Source organism: Serinus canaria, chromosome 5 (genome assembly GCF_022539315.1).
Source record: "Serinus canaria isolate serCan28SL12 chromosome 5, serCan2020, whole genome shotgun sequence".
Classification (NCBI taxonomy): domain Eukaryota; kingdom Metazoa; phylum Chordata; class Aves; order Passeriformes; family Fringillidae; genus Serinus; species Serinus canaria.
The window spans coordinates 60,415,037-60,431,068 of NC_066319.1; the positions used below are offsets into that span (position 1 = coordinate 60,415,037).

General features: G+C 43.8%; 1 protein-coding gene across 1 annotated transcript in view; it reads left to right on the top strand.

Annotated features, from left to right (window-relative positions):
• SOS2 (SOS Ras/Rho guanine nucleotide exchange factor 2) overlaps positions 1 to 16,032 on the top strand; it is a 48,348-nt gene that overhangs the window by 21,353 nt on the left and 10,963 nt on the right. The window contains exons 7-13 of the mRNA XM_050975445.1: positions 3,141 to 3,251; positions 4,242 to 4,340; positions 8,095 to 8,222; positions 9,664 to 10,319; positions 11,529 to 11,610; positions 12,597 to 12,719; positions 15,012 to 15,115. Of these exons, the coding sequence (XP_050831402.1) occupies positions 3,141 to 3,251; positions 4,242 to 4,340; positions 8,095 to 8,222; positions 9,664 to 10,319; positions 11,529 to 11,610; positions 12,597 to 12,719; positions 15,012 to 15,115 (1,303 nt within the window). The remainder of the gene's footprint in view (positions 1 to 3,140; positions 3,252 to 4,241; positions 4,341 to 8,094; positions 8,223 to 9,663; positions 10,320 to 11,528; positions 11,611 to 12,596; positions 12,720 to 15,011; positions 15,116 to 16,032) is intronic.

Here is a 16,032-nt window from a genome sequence, read left to right on the forward strand (position 1 = left end):
GGGAGGGGTGGAGGTTTTGCTGTCCTTGGACATGGCTGAAATGGAATCTGCTTTCCTTTGGGATGTGTATTAATCCCAGGTTTTGGCTCTAAAATGTGAGGGCAATCATATAAACACCAATTAGAGAGGAAATGAATTGTTCTGAGCTGACAGAGGATGTATCAGGTGAACCACGTGGTGAATGGCAAATTTTTGGGGTTTTTTTTAATTATGATGTTTATTTTAAAAATCAAACCTTTTATTTATATTTATATATAATTTCTATATTTTATATATATTTATATTAATTAAACTTTTTCATTATATTAACTTTTCATTTTACTTTTATATATCTTCCATTTTTAAGATCTGAGGATTGCATGAACACCCCAGCACCACCTGGAGAATAATTACATTTTTGTGGCTGTAAAAAATAGTGATTTTTGGGCACAGGTGCCACTCACTGAGGAACAGACCTTTAAGATAAAGTTTTCCTGGCATTGCTTCAATAAAGCACTCATGTAGGAAAGTCCAGTTGACCAAGTCTTAGCAGTTATTGAAGCATAATTGCTTTATAATGATAAGGAGAAGTGTTTGATCAATGGATTAAAGCAGTTATGATACTGAAACTATTAAAAAAACCCTTAAATTTGAAATAGTGCAACATTATCCTGGAAAAAAAATCTGATTTTATTGCAAAAGCTGCTCTGAGTCATCCAGTGCTTTAATGGAAACAAATTCTTTTCAGTGAGTGAAAATCTCATCTGATTTTTCATTCACTGAAAAACTTGAAGAGGAAATGAAGTCCAGATTATTTTTCCAAGCTTTTTATGAAGGTAATATATTTGAATTTATGAATTCAGTTAATATGGGGCAAGACCTGCTTAATGAGGGAGCTGTTGATTTGATCATCTCAGGGGGTGAGATCATCTTTGTGTCAGTGTTTGCAAAAGGAATCATTAAAGAGAGATAGCAGAGTGAAGGGTTTGTTTGCTCTGCTTATCTCCCTGCCAGCATTGTTCATTCAGTGTTGCCATTAAAAAGGTCCTTCAGCTTCTTGGGAAGGATAATTAAAACCAAACAACCCTTGCAAGCTGGAATCTTCCTGCTTTGTCTGGTTTTTTTTCTGCCTCAGCTCCCTGGAAGGTTTAAAAACATAAATATTGTCGTGGGTTTGAGATAAGGAAGTGTGGGGAAAATAAAACATTGATTTTGTGTGGGAGGAAAATAAAATCCTTTTTGCTGCTGTGGAGGAAATTCAGAACCACCCAGAAGTGGGAGATGGATGAGTGAGATCAGGGCAGAGGGTTTCTGAAGGGATCTTCACAGGGCAGCTGATGAAACAGGGGATTGTCAGAAGGTTGTGAATTTGGGTTCTGGTGTTTGTGTTTCCATGAGAGGAGTTTGAAGTGTCCACAGAGGAATAAAGGAGGGGAGCAGTGCACACAGCAAGGGGGGAAATGGGCAAACCCCAGTGCAGGGCCACATCCTGCACTGAGATCATTTACAGGGACACCAGGGGGATGCTTCCACAGAATCCCAGCAGGGTTTGGACTGGAAGGGACCTTAAATCCCACCCAGGGCCACCCCTGCCATGGCAAGGACACCTCCCACTGTCCCAGGGTGTCCAAACACATCCAGCCTGGCCTTGGCACTGCCAGGGATCCAGGGGCAGCCCCAGCTGCTCTGGGAATTCCATTGCAGCCCCTCCCCACCCTCCCAGGGAAGAATTCCCAATGTCCCATCTAACCCTGCCCTCCTTCAGCCAAAAGCCATCCCTTTCCATGTTCCAAAATTCCATTTTCAGTCCCTTTTGCAGCATTGCCAGCATCAAACCCTTTTTAAATCATTCATCTCTTTAGGAAGATCCCTATTGCAGTTCATTTTAATCTCATGTCCATAAACCAGACCCAAAACAGAAAAACACTGATTGAAGTCTAAGTGGAAGAAACTGAAACCACTTGGAAATGCAGTAAAAATATAAAATAATTCCAGAAGACAGCACAGAGTCAGGAAATACTGGCCTGGCTCCTGCAGTGGGTTGGCACTGTGGATTCCACTGTGACTTGAGACTTCACCAACGTTCAAACAAGCCTTTTGTGGGGCTGGCATTCCCAAATCCAGAGCCTGGCAAGCACTGGGCTGAAAAGAGGGATGTGCTGAGCCCAGCAGTGACTCAGGAGTGAATCAGTCCCTGCAGGGACTGGGATCAGCCTGACAGGCCCTGGCACAGCCCAGCTGGGAGCCAGAAATGATTCCTGCAGCCAGAAATGATTCCTGCAGCCAGAAATGATTCCTGCAGCCAGAAATGATTCCTGCAGCCAGAAATGATTCCTGCAGCCAGAAATGATTCCTGCAGCCAGAAATGATTCCTGTGCAGCCAGAAATTATTCCTGTGCAGCCAGAAATTATTCCTGCAGCCAGAAATGCTTTCTGCAACCAAAAATGATTCCTGCAGGGATTCCTATAACCAGAAATTATTCCTGTGCAGCCAGAAATGATCCCTGCAACCAAAAATGATTCCTGTACAGGCAGAGATTATTCCTGTGCAGCCAAAAATGATTGCTGTGGGATTCCTGTGCAGCCAGAAGTGATTCCTGCAATCAGAAATGATTCCTGCAATCAGCAGTGATCCCTGTGGGATCCCTGTGCCTCCAGGTTTCCCTCCCATCCTGCTGGAGCTGATCCTGTGCAATCCCAGCTGCACACTCCAAACAAAACCATAATTTTTGCATCCAAACCCTTGGTGGCACTTGAGGGCTTTCCCCTGGGACTGGCTGCTCTGTCCCAAATGAGATCTTTTCCCTGGAAAAGTGTCCCAAGTTTCCACATTGTTCATCTTTATGGCCAGAGGGGAGGTAAAATTGTCATTCCATGTGAAATGGGGTGAAAAGCAAAAACTTCTCTTGGTTTCCACTGCTTCAGTACAACAAACTTTGTGTTGGCCATAAAGATGGGGAGGTTGAGGAATTCCAAGGAAATTCTGGGCATTTAAAAGCTGGAAGGGAAATAAGATTGTGGTTTATTCAATATTTATTTTGCAAAATCAATATTGTCTTGAAAAGTTCCATCAGCTTATTCAAGGAAATTATTGTAGCAGCTGGGACAGAAATAGTTTGGATCCTTCACTCACTCCTGTGTGTAATTCTGGTTTTATTTAGGAGCAAGCCTTTGATCCATATGAAACCTTGTCCCAGGATATTCTCTCTCCACAATTTCATGAGCATTTTAACAACTTGATGGCCAAACCTGCTGTGGCTCTCCACTTCCAGGTGAGTGCAAATGAGAAATGCTGGATGGCTTTAATTCTCATATTCCAGAGGTTGCAATTCTGTCAGTCATTCTTTGCTTCAGCTGAGGAAGAAATCCTCAAGGTCCTTCCCTTCCTTCAGAGTGGGATATTTTGACTTTGCCTCTTGCTGTAAAAGCTCTGAGCCATCCATGGGTGTTTTCCTCCTCACATGCTAGGTGAGAACAGAGGGTGAATTCTCACACTGCCACTTTGATTTTACCTTTTATAGCCAACCACAGGCACACAAACACCTTATTTTCATTTTCTCCTGTGCACATCCAGGCCTCCTTCAGCCCTGAGGCTGGGACTGGTTCTTTTTCTGGAATAATTCTGCAGTAATTCCTTACTCACTGCTGGCCAGCAGAATAATCTGGGATTCTTTTATTGGTTTATTGCTTCTTTCTGCCTGTGTAGCAGATTTATTAATTAAAAATGCTGCTCAGGCTGGCTTGGTGTTCAGAAATGCCCTTGGAGAAGCTGCTGAGCAAGTGATGGGGCACTGGTGCTCCCAGTTAAGCCCAGTTTAGTGGTGCTGGATCATCTCACTCTTCAGTATTCCTTCAGGAAGGCTCTTTGCCTCCTGCCCTCCTAAATTCAAAGCTCAAAGCTGGAACTGAATTCTTTTATTCCAGAATTAATTGATATTTAAGTCAGGTGGTGGATCTGGCCTCCTTTCTGTCCCTCAGGTAATTCAGTTTCTCCTCAGATGGAAGGTGGCAGGAATTTCACCACTGGCTGGAAAAATCTCTCCTCATCTTACACCCTGAATTGCAGCCTTAGTAACTCCTGGGAATGGAAAATATTTCTCATTTTTGAAGTGATAAATCTGTGATTCTGTTTCTGAGAGTGGTACTGATTTCTCCAGTACCCAGTGAGGCCTCCATATTTCTGTGGGATATTGGACACGCTGAGAGCACAGTGAATATTCGGAATATTTCAGTGTAAATAATCCTGGTTTTTTCCTTTCCAGTCCACAGCTGAAGGATTTAAGGAGGCTGTCCAGTATGTCCTGCCTCGCCTCATGCTGATCCCAGTCTATCACTGCTTGCACTACTTTGAGCTGCTGCAGGTAAATGGAGCCACACTCTCATTTCTGACTGAAAAGAATCATTCATGTAGAAAATCTGAGCTGTTAAATAGCTGGTTATGTTTTACTTCCTCAGAAAATGAAAATTATTTGACACTGTTACTTGGTTTCTGAAAAGTAAAAACATACTTTAAAAATCTTAAAAAGCATCTGTTGCTCTCATATGAACATTTAAACTGCATTTTATTAAATCTTTGTTGAACTTGAGTTCTAATATAGTTGATTTTTTAAAATTTAAATTAAATTTTTTTTTAATTTAAAATCTAAAAAGGGAATACACAAATCTAATTTCTTCCTTCTATAAGTTCTGAATTTTTTACCCATTCAGCTAAGCAGGATTCAGTCAGAATTCTCACTCTCAGCTCACACTCCAGCTGCAGCTCAGTTTATTTTTATTATTTCAGAATAATCCATTCTCAATATTCAACCATTTGTCCTGAGTCCTAGCTGGAATCAGCTGAGGATAATGGAAAAAAGGTTCTGTTTGCCCCATTGTGGGGGAAAGTTTTGGTGCTTTAAGGGTAAATGAATGATTAACTAACAGGGATGAACTCCAGTCCCATGGTAGAACAGCCTGTGGCTGTGGCTGACATTTGGGAATAGCAGCAGAAATGGCTCAGGGTAAAATCTGATGCTGCACAGGTGAGTTACAGGATTTCCTTTTAGAGGATTTACTTGTATGAAGGAGGAAAACAGAATTTATCTATAATCCAACCTGAATATTTCTAGGAGTTAAGTTAATGCCAGATCTGTCATCAATATTTAGCACAAGCTCCTTACTTTTTTTTTTAATTTCTACTTCATTTCACTCTTGTTTTCCTCATGGCTGCTGTGATTTTCTGCATCTCCTGATTTAAATAATTAAAAACAAGGGATGGTTTATTTTGACCCATCCCCAGTGAATGGATTACCAGGATTTTGCAGAAAAGTTGAAATTCCAGAATGGTTTGGGTTGGAAGGGACCTTAAAAATCACCTGGTTCCAACCCCTGCCATGGGCTGGGACAGCTTCCAGCACACCCAGATATGTGATTTCAGCACATTTTCAACTATTAAACATTTCTAGTGATAGTCAGTTGAGAAAACAGTTCCAAAAAAACTTTAAAAAATCCAAACAGTCTTAATTTTCTACAGTTTAACTTTCTACAACAGGAGGTTTACATTGGATATCAGGAGAAATTTCTTCATCAGAAGAGTCTCTTTTAAAATCATGAATTTCCCTTTCCATCATCATCACCTGTGTGGGATAATTCTCTGGAAATTCTGAAAATCTTCCAGGTTGAAAAGGCAGAGCTGGGGCAGGGCCCTGCCTGGTGCTGAGGCTAATTAATGCCCCATTGTATCTGAGAGCTGGGAAAGTGCACCAGGATGAAATTTAAGGATGAAATTTAAGGATGAAATCACATGTTGCCACAGCCCTGGGGGATTCTGAACCTGGAGCTGGTTTAAAAGTGTAAAATAAATTGTGGTTTTTCTCTTTTTAAGGAAACATTATCACAGGTGCACTGTAGAGCAGAGTTTTTCTCCTATTTTTGATAAATACAGCCTGGCAGAAGAATTTTGTTGTGGTTTTATTTATTTTAAAGGATCATACAGCATGAAAGATGATCATTTAGCAGTGAAAACATTGAAATTTGACTTTTATCCACAGTGCATGAGATTTCTGAGTAGAATCTGACACTTGGCTGTCTCACAACCCTGTGAGCACAGGACAGAAATCTGAAATACCACCCTGGAGAAATGGTCAGTCCAGAGTATTTAGTTACAGGTTTCAAATTTGGATTTTGTGTTGTACTTTGAAAAAATCCTGAATTTACAGCAGCAGGGATTTTTAGAAAGCAGAGTGGTTTTGGGGATAAAAAAAATATTCAACAATTCTAAAATATTATTGTATTATATGTTATATTATTACTCTATATTATATTAATTACATAACATTCTATGTTCTATTAATACAATATATAACATTAAAAACTGGTGGTGCTGCTTCTCTGTTGCCATTGCATTTGCCTCTAGGAATTATGGTTGAAGAAGACCAAAATGGAAGCAGAAAAGCAACAAACCACTCATATTCTCACAGTTTCAGTAGGGAGAGAAGCTCAGATTGAGACTTTTACTCCTTGGGCAAGTTACCAAAAACCCCTTCTGAACTGGCAGGTTCAGAATTAAATAATGATTTACACAAACCCAGGCCTCAGTATTTGCTTTTTTTGCAAAGCAACTAAACTGAAATGAATAAAATTAAAACGTGAAAGGCCTGAAAATTCTTTCAATCCTTAGAACTTTTACTCCTTGGTGGAAAAACCTTCAGGATCTGCATCAGAGCCTCCTCTTGGCCTGAGCAAAGGGCTCGAGGTCCTGGATGGAATCCTTCCTTCCCACAGATTATCCCTGATTCCTGCTCCTGACTCATCCAGCAACATCTGAATTTATCCCTCAGGTGCTTCTCCCACCTTCAGGATTCTGCATTTCACACCTTTTCCATGTTCTTTGCATTTCCATGGCTGGCAGCAAGGAAAAATAGAATTTCCAGAGGTAGACATCTGATTTTTCCCTTCCCTGTGTTGTTCCTCAGCTTCCCAGAAATTCTGAGCCACAAAACTCTTCCTTTCTTGAATATGGAGGTTGTTTGGGCATGGAAAATGAAAAATTTGGTAATTTAAACAACATGGGAGTGGTCCAATCCTGTTCTGTCAATTAGTTTTAGAATAAACTGAGGGACTCAGCTGAGGGAATGCAGTGGGGAAAGGAAAAGAAGGATTCTGCCATGGCAGTGAGTGTGAGGAAGATTTCTCTTCAAGTCTGGAGATAAAACAGAGTTTATCCCAAGCTGTCATAATTTTGCCCACCAATTTATTAGCCTGAATTTTCCTTTAAAAACTTCTCAGGATCCCAGACTGGTTTGTGTTGGAAGGGAGCTCAAAACCCATCTCATTCCAGCCCCTGCCATGGGCAGTTCAGATGATCTTGGATGTGAAAAGGATTAAAAAGAAAAATCTTTTGGGTTTTTTTCGGATTTTTGAAGTTTTTTAGGTATCACCTAAAGAACCAAAAAGAGGAAGTTTTAGGTTTTGCTCAAAGCATGTTGCTGCCAGGAGATTAAATGAAAATCTGTGGAATTCCCTAATTCAGGAAGTTTCTGCTGAGTGGAGGAGATGGATTTAGCCTTTATACAAAGGCAATACATTTGTTCTCACTATACATTTTTCTGTAGTAGCAAATCTTAAATTTCAGACTTTCTTTTACTGTTTGCTCTGTGCAAAATTGAGTTTGCTGAAGGTGGCAGAATTCAGGATGATAAGAAGCAAAGAGAGTCTTGCTCCTTCTTGTCTTTAGTTTGGATTGTTGAGATGGACTCGTGGAAGGAAGACAGACAGAGTTCCATAAACCAGCTCTGAACCCTTGGCTATTTCAAACCTTGAAACTCTTGAATTAAACCAGTTTGAAACAGGATATTGATGATGAGATAACAGGCAAAATAATACCTGACAATTAAAGGTAAAGGGTTGGTAAATGAAAAGGTAAAGGTTTCTAAACTTGATGAATATCCCCTGATTTTTCCTGAAGTTCTGACAAATAATTGTAATTTCATGCACATCTGCTTTTGGTTGGGGCTCTGTAAAAAGTCACTGACTTGAAATCACCGAAATTTCACCGAGTGCTTCTTTCAGTCTTCTTACCCTGCTGGAAAAGAGACAGATCTGAAAGAAAATCAATGTTTGTTTGTTGTGTGCCAGCAATTGCAGGAGTGCAGTGAGGATGAAGAGGACAGGGAGTGCCTGAAGCAGGCCATCACTGCCCTGCTGAACCTGCAGTGCAGCATGGAGCGCATTTACAGCAAGCACTCCCCGCGGCGCCGCCCCGGGTAAGCACCCCGAGCCTCCCTGCCCCCCACAGCTGGCAGGGAGGGAGATCAGTCCCCTTTTCCTGCTGGAAAATCTCTGGATTTCCTTTTCAAGGCATGTGTTCTTGCCAGGTTTCTTTGTAGATGGAGCAGCAGGTAAAACCTTACCCACTTGTAGGAATAATGTGAATATTTGTCTTGGTTTGAATAGGTAGGTGTCTGTTAAGGAAGGAAGGAGCCTCTGCTGAAATGGAAAATGTAAACTCCTTCTCTCTGAATTATAATTTTGAAATTAAGGAGTTTTCAGGTAAAGATGTGCGAGTAGGAATAACAGTTTTTTGTTAGAGAAGAAAATAAAAATAAAATTCAAAAATGGAGTAATACAAAACAACAGTGACAGAGTCAGAATAAGACGTGACAGACACCCTGTGTGTCAGGGTGGTGGCACAGTCCCATCCCAGGGGGGCTCAGGGTGGTGGCACAGTCCCATCCCAGGGGGGCTCAGGGTGGTGGCACAGTCCCATCCCAGGGGGGCTCAGGGTGGTGGCACAGTTCCATCCCAGGGGGGCTCAGGGTGGTGGCACAGTCCCATCCCAGGGGGCTCAGGGTGGTGGCACAGTCCCATCCCAGGGGGGCTCAGGGTGGTGGCACAGTCCCACCCCAGGGGGGCTCAGGGTGGTGGCACAGTCCCATCCCAGGGGCTCAGGGTGGTGGCACAGTCCCATCCCAGGGGGCTCAGGGTGGGGGCACAGTCCCATCCCAGGGGGCTCAGGGTGGTGGCACAGTCCCATCCCAGGGGGGCTCAGGGTTGTGGCACAGTCCCATCCCAGGATGGCTCAGGGTGGTGGCACAGTCCCATCCCAGGGGGGCTCAGCCCTCCTGCAGTGCCAGCTGTGGCTCTGCTGGAGCAGGGATCCTGCCCAAGGGGGGAGTTTTCCTCTGCAGCTCCAGGGCTGCTGGAGATGGGCCTGCTCTCCCTCTGGGAATGCAGGGCAGCAGAAAGCTGCTCCTCTGGGAATGCAGGGGGCAAAGGCTGCTGGGCTGTTCCCAGGGCAGATTGGATCCAGGCAGGAATGCTTGGCTCCTCCCCTGGGCACAGCATCTCCCCATGGGATGGTGGAATTTGATCAGCCCTGCAGGGACACTCAGTGGCCATGGACAGCAGAGATCTCCTGCAGGGAGGGTTGGCTGTGGGAGGGATAAAGAAAACTGCCCCATGAACGGAAGATAACTGCTCTACTTTTAACAGATGGAAAATAGAGTGCACACCCTAAACCACAACCCAGGACAATGTTCTACTCCTTCCCAGCCAAAGCAGTGCATGTGGCTTTTTTGGAACTTGATTAGGGCATTTTGAGGGCAAAACAATCACGATTTAAACAATTAATTCCATTGATTATTTTAGTCTTTTGGGATGGCAGATCTGGACCGTGCCCACTGTGACATTTCTGTTCTCCTGCAGGGAGCCCGTCTGTCGCTTCTATCACCGGCAGATCAGGAGCAAACACTTGGCCATCAAGAAAATGAACGAAATCCAGAAAAACATCGACGGCTGGGAAGGCAAAGACATCGGGCAGTGCTGCAATGAGTTCATCATGGAAGGGGGGCTGACGAAAATCGGGGCCAAACACGAGCGGCACATCTTCCTCTTCGACGGTTTGCTGATCAGCTGCAAAACCAACCACGGGCAGTCGCGCCTGCCCGGCTACAGCAGCGCCGAGTACAGGCTCAAGGAGAAGATCATCATGAGGAAGATGCAGGTGGTGGACAAGGAGGACACCTCAGAGTACAAGCACGCCTTCGAGCTGGTGTCCAAGGACGACAGCAGCGTCCTGTTCGCCGCCAGGTCGGCCGAGGAGAAGAGCACGTGGATGGCGGCGCTGATCTCGCTGCAGTACCGCAGCACCCTGGACAGGATGCTGGACTCGGTGCTGCTGCAGGAGGAGAACGAGCAGCCCCTGAGGCTGCCCAGCCCCAGCGTCTATCGCTTCGTGGTGGAGGACTCCGAGGAGAACATCGTATTTGAGGACAACCTGCAGAGCAGGAATGGAATTCCCATCATCAAAGGGGGCACGGTGGTGAAGCTCATCGAGAGGCTGACCTACCATATGTATGCAGGTATCCCGAGCTTGGCTTTTGAATCCTTTTATCTTTGTAATGAAATGTAAAATAAGATCTGCAGGCAGTAAAAATATCTGGCTTTGCAGGCAGAGCTGTAAGAAAATTCTGGGTATGCAAACCTTTCATCCCCTAAAGAAAACCACAAAAATATGTTTCTATGTCTCATCATGGCCAAAGCAATGGAGCTGTTACAGGCTGAGGCTCTGTGAAGGAAGAAAAGAGTTGAAGGTTATATTTATTATATTTATTTAATTTTAAATTTGTATTCCATTTTTTTAATGTTATTTTTTGTTTAGCTGCATTTTTTATATTTATTGCATTCAGCCTGCCACTTTGTGAAGTACCTGACTTGAAGGTTATATTTATTATATTTACTGTATTTATTATATTTATTACATTTAGCCCACCACTCTGTGAAGTATTTGAGTTGAAGGTTGGTTTTTTTTGGTTTTTTTTTTCCCCTGTATTTTTTATATTTATTATATTCAGCCTGCTGCTTTGTGAAGTATCAGAGTTGAAGGTTATATTTATTATATTTACTGTATTTTTTAATATTTATTACATTCAGCCCACCACTCTGTGAAGTATCTGGGTTGAAGCTTATATATTATATTTAATTTATTTTTATTTTATTTTTCATTTTGCTGTATTTTTTATATTTATTAAATTCAGCCCACCACTCTGTGGAGTATCTGGGTTGGAGGTTATATTTATTATACTTACTGTATTGTTTGTGTTTATTACATTCAGCCTGCTGCTCTGTGAAGTATCTGGGTTGAAGTGGATGCCAATCACCATCAGATTTTTCAGCCTCTCAGTGTCTGAAAGGCCCAGAAGTGAAAGCTTAAGGAGCTGCATGAATGCTGATGCTGAGGAAAATGTTGGCTCTCCTTTTTGGGGTGCAAGGGGAAGCTGGTGCTGTTGGGACTGATGTGCAATTTTTGTTACATTTCCCCAGTAGCTCAGCTGGTCAGAGACAGAGGTTTTAAGAGAATATTGGATGTGCAGTTCAATATTTTTCAGGGAAATGCACCAAAGAACTGAGTGAAAATTCCCCAAGCCCTGTCATTTCTGGTGTTTTTCAAATACAGGGTTTGCCTTACAGTATCTTTCCTGCACATTAAACTTTTTCTTTGTATTTTATTTCTGATCTTTTGCAACTGGATAAAAGCCCCCTGCTGTCATTTTCTTACTCAATCCTTACAGATCCTAATTTTGTCCGGACTTTCCTGACCACCTACCGCTCCTTTTGCAAGCCCCAGGAGCTGCTGAGTCTGCTGATAGAAAGGTGAGCAGTGATCCTCCTTTCTGAAGGCATGGAAAAGGTTTGGAATCACAGCAAGAATCCCAGAATGGTTTGAGAAAGGACCTTAAAACCCATCCAATGCCACCCCCTGCCATGGGCAGGGACACTTCCACTGTCCCAGGCTGCTCCAAACCCTGTCCAAACTGATCTTGGATGCTTCCAGGCCTGGAGCAGTCACAGTTTCTCTGGGAATTCTATTCCAGGGCCTCCCCACCCTCACAGCCAGGAATTTCTTCCTCAAAGCCCATCTAAGCCTCCTCTCTGTCAGTTTGAAGCCTTTCTCCTTGTCCTGTCACTCCAGTTCCTGATGAGTTTTGTATATTTGGGAATCATAGAAGATCCTGAGTTGGAAGGGACCCACAAAAATCAGAGATTCCAAGTGCTCCTTTCCTGCTCAGGATCCCAGTGTCTAATGTCAGTGTTCTAGTGAAGTTTATAAACCAAGACCTTTCAAACAATGATCCAGGTTTTCAGTGCAAGCTTCCCTTTCCCAGTTTAAATGAGATACCTGAATGAGGTATGAGCTGGGGCACCTGGTGTGCCTGGGCTGTGGGTGGTGATGTTGTGAACTGCTGAATTGGCTCATGAGAGAGTTGAGTGCACAATGGAAATTAGGACAGAAACGTTCCAGGCAGTTTGTTTGAAGGCACAGAATTAAGGGAAACAGCATTTTAATGCAGTGTGGTAAAGCTGCTCTTAAGCTCTCCTCTAATCTTCCTTTAATCATGCCAGCAGGTCCTTAAAAACCTTCTATCCCAGTCTAGACATGGTGTGATGAGCAGAGGAGCAGAGAATTAGCAGGGTGTGGAGCTGGGGAGGAGGGAATTCCAGGCAGACCGGGTGGCAGAGAAGCACCTGCTTCTCCCCACGCTGAGTTTCTATCAATAACATTTCTCTAAACTGCAGCTTGTGCACGGAGGGGTTGTGTTTTGTCCTGCCTGCCATCCCTGAGTGGTGTTTTCCCCCAGGTTTGAGATCCCTGAGCCCGAGCCCACGGAGGCAGACAGGCTGGCCATCGAGAAGGGGGAGCAGCCCATCAGCGCCGACCTGAAGCGCTTCCGCAAGGAATACGTGCAGCCCGTGCAGCTGAGGTGGGTGTGTGCCCCCTGCCCTGCCTGGCACTGCCAGCCTGGCCTGCCCTGACTGCCAGAGCTCTGCTGGAGGCTTTAGCCATCTCTGCCAGCATCATATCCCAAACGGTGTCCTGATCATCCCAGCGCCTGCCAGAGCTGGAGCTGGCCCAGCTGGGATCCCCACCCACGGCGCCTGTGGGTGAGGGATGTGGAGCTCAGAGCGGGGCTGGCCACGCTCTCAAAGCATTCCTTGTTCCCAGGCCCTGGGAAGATAATTCCTCTGTTCCCAGTTTTCCAGCCCTGCTGGTGTTTCACTCCCTTTCCCAGGCCTGTGGATGTGGTTGCTCACAGACAGGGAGACTCTTGTCTGTGCTGCACATTGCAGTGGGCTGCAGGGAATCTTCAAGGTCTTGCTGACCAAGCTAATTTGGGGAACAATTAAGCATTTCTTGCATGAATGAGAGTAATTGTTGCCCTGATTGGGGATCGAGACAGGAGGAGACACAGATCACAAGCAGTGTTTGCTTCAGCAACTTTTAGTCATTGCACTGATGAGTAACACCAAGATGTTCCTATTAAAGGCACATTAATTTTACTAATAGTAATTCTTAATTACACACACAGAGAACCCTCAGTTACTCTGCTACCACACATTGCTGTTGGAACAACAACAGTTGACTCAAAGGTCACACTGACATGCCAGTACCTCCGAGGTGTTCAGAAAGTCACTCAGAGGTGCCTTTTTTATCAGAAACCTGTGTGCATATATATATAAAATATTTTAAAGATAAATCTGTGGGTAACCCTGTAGTTTTCCTCGACACAGAGCTGCCACCAGCTCCTTGAATGTGATCCAAGTCACACAGCCTCACCATAACCTTGGTCCTCCTGTGTGCTGCTGGCCTTGGGCAGCTTATCAGGCCCTTGGTGTTCCCACTCTATCAGCTCCTGGGGGTTCAGCAGCACCAGGAGTCTCCACAGTTATCAGTTCCTGGGAGAGCTGCCTCTCAGCTCGTGCTTTCCCTGCTTTTGCTGTTTTCTGGGAGTTGTTTTTGATCCTTCCTGTGTATTTCCAGTAGCTTGAAGCCGTCTTCCAGCTGCAAATGAGTGACTTGGAGCTGCTGGAGGATAAACTCAGCACTTTGTGCATTCCAGTGTGGTTAAAAGCATTGACCTCTGCTTCAGAGGCTGCAATTTGGGGAAAAGGTGGAGAATTGAAGGTGTTTATCCCTTCCCTCCCTGCTTCCCTGCACTCTCCATCCTGTAGAAAATGCAGTGCCCAGGCATGAAAGGGCTTGGGCACAAATGGGAGGGGATGGGGAGGAGGAGCTGAGCTGGAAGTGCAGTCTGCAGAGCCAGGCACTCTCTGCCTTTCCCAGAGTTTTCACCACGGGATCTCAAGGGCAGAGATGGATTAGATAAGATCCTGTTACATGAAACTTGGATTAAAACTTTGCCTCTTGGAATGTGACATTGATTTCCAGCCTGAATGATCTGTTTGGGCAGAAATTCTTTTATGGGATAAACCTTATTTCTTACCTTGCACACTGAGAAGAGGAGAGTTAAGGAATTTTCCATGCTCAAGTGAGAAATTGCACCTGGATAAATCAAAGTGCTGAAGGTGTGAGCTCAGCTTGTTTGCCTGAAGAAGAGAAAACCCAGTTTTTTATTCTGATTTATCCTGAGTGCAGAAGGCTGAAAAGCAGCTGGAGTTCACTTTTAGAGACTGATTTATTTGGGGTTTGGATAAGAAAGAGTAAAGAAAAATCAAGAGGAAGTTCAGTGTTATCCTTAAAGGATCTCCTGGATCTAATCAGGCTTTTTGGGTCATTGAAAATTGTATAAGCAGGGCAGTAACAACAACTTTGAAGATGAAATTGGTGTGTAGGAAAGAATGAAAGACAAATTTGCTTCTTAACAAGTGGGAGATCCTAATTAGCTCTTTCATTAAAAAAAAAGCACACAAAGAAAAAAAGGAAATTACAAGGAAAATTGGAAATCCCAATTTTATCTGATTTTGTAAAGTCTCTTCCTCTTCTGAAACCATCTCAACACTGGCATTTTTTATATTAGATTTTAAAGTAGCACCAAGCTATATTTATGCTAAAACTGTTCTTTAAAACCTATAAATTAGGTTTTTAAACCCCTGCCAAGCTCAGCCTTTGCTCTGCTCCTTTGTCCATGTGTGTTTTGAGAGTCACCAACTATATGAATCTGTAACTAGAGTTTTGTAGGATTGTGGTTCATTTTCATGGGATAAGCCATGGGAATCCTTTAAAAGAAACTGAGTATTTTTTCCTCTTTCCCCAGAATATTGAATGTGTTCCGGCACTGGGTCGAGCACCATTTTTATGATTTTGAGAGGGATCTGGAGCTGCTGGAGAGGCTGGAGACCTTCATTTCCAGTGTCAGAGGTGCAGTAAGGGGGGTCCTGTTCCCTTCCCACGTTTTGGTACAACTTCCCAGGCTGACCCTGGTGGATTTTGGGCCTGAGAATACCTTTACACACATGAGTAATTTTAATGCCTTTACTTGAGCTGTTTATGAGGCTTCCCTTACATGAGGAAGTTTGGCCTGGAGCCTAAACAGCTCCTAAAAATGATTTCAAGCATTAGGATGATAATAATACTTGGAATGTATTTCCTTTTGGACAGTGTGGTCATCCTTGCCTGACTCTGTAATTCAGGCTGTCACCTTCCCCTTCTCCACAGAGAATTCCTTCTCTTTTGCTTACTGAGTTTTTCCCATCCTGATTTTTCCCATTGATATAAAGTTCCAACTGAAAATCATTATTCTTTCAGAAGAGGATATTGGGCCCTTTTGGTATCTCTTCTTTATGAACTAGATTTTTTTGGCAGCCTCTGTGGATGGCAGCAGTGTTGGCATGTTTAATCTTTATCCTGGCAATTCCAGGTTTTCATTTTCAGTGTGCCAGGTCTTACATTGGGCAACACAATTCTGAGACAATTAAAAGACCCTGGACACAGGGTCACTTTTGCCAACACCAAAACTGTCAGAGCATGTGGTTAAGTAGAACAGGTTTCACATGTGTTTATTTGGCAGCTGATACAGGTGCAAAAACCTGTCAGGAAAAAATAGAGAAATAAAAGCTGATTCGTGTATGTGCAGAAATGCAGAAATCTGAGTGTACATTCAAATTTTGGGGGAGTTGGTTTCACTAAATTACCAAAAGTCCTTTAAAATCAGAACTTCCCAGAATGGTTTGGGTTGAAGGGAGCTTAAATCCCATCCAGTGCCACCCCTGCTATGGCAGGGACACCTCCCACCATCCCAGGCTGCTCCAAGCCCTGTCCAGGCTGGCCCTGGACAC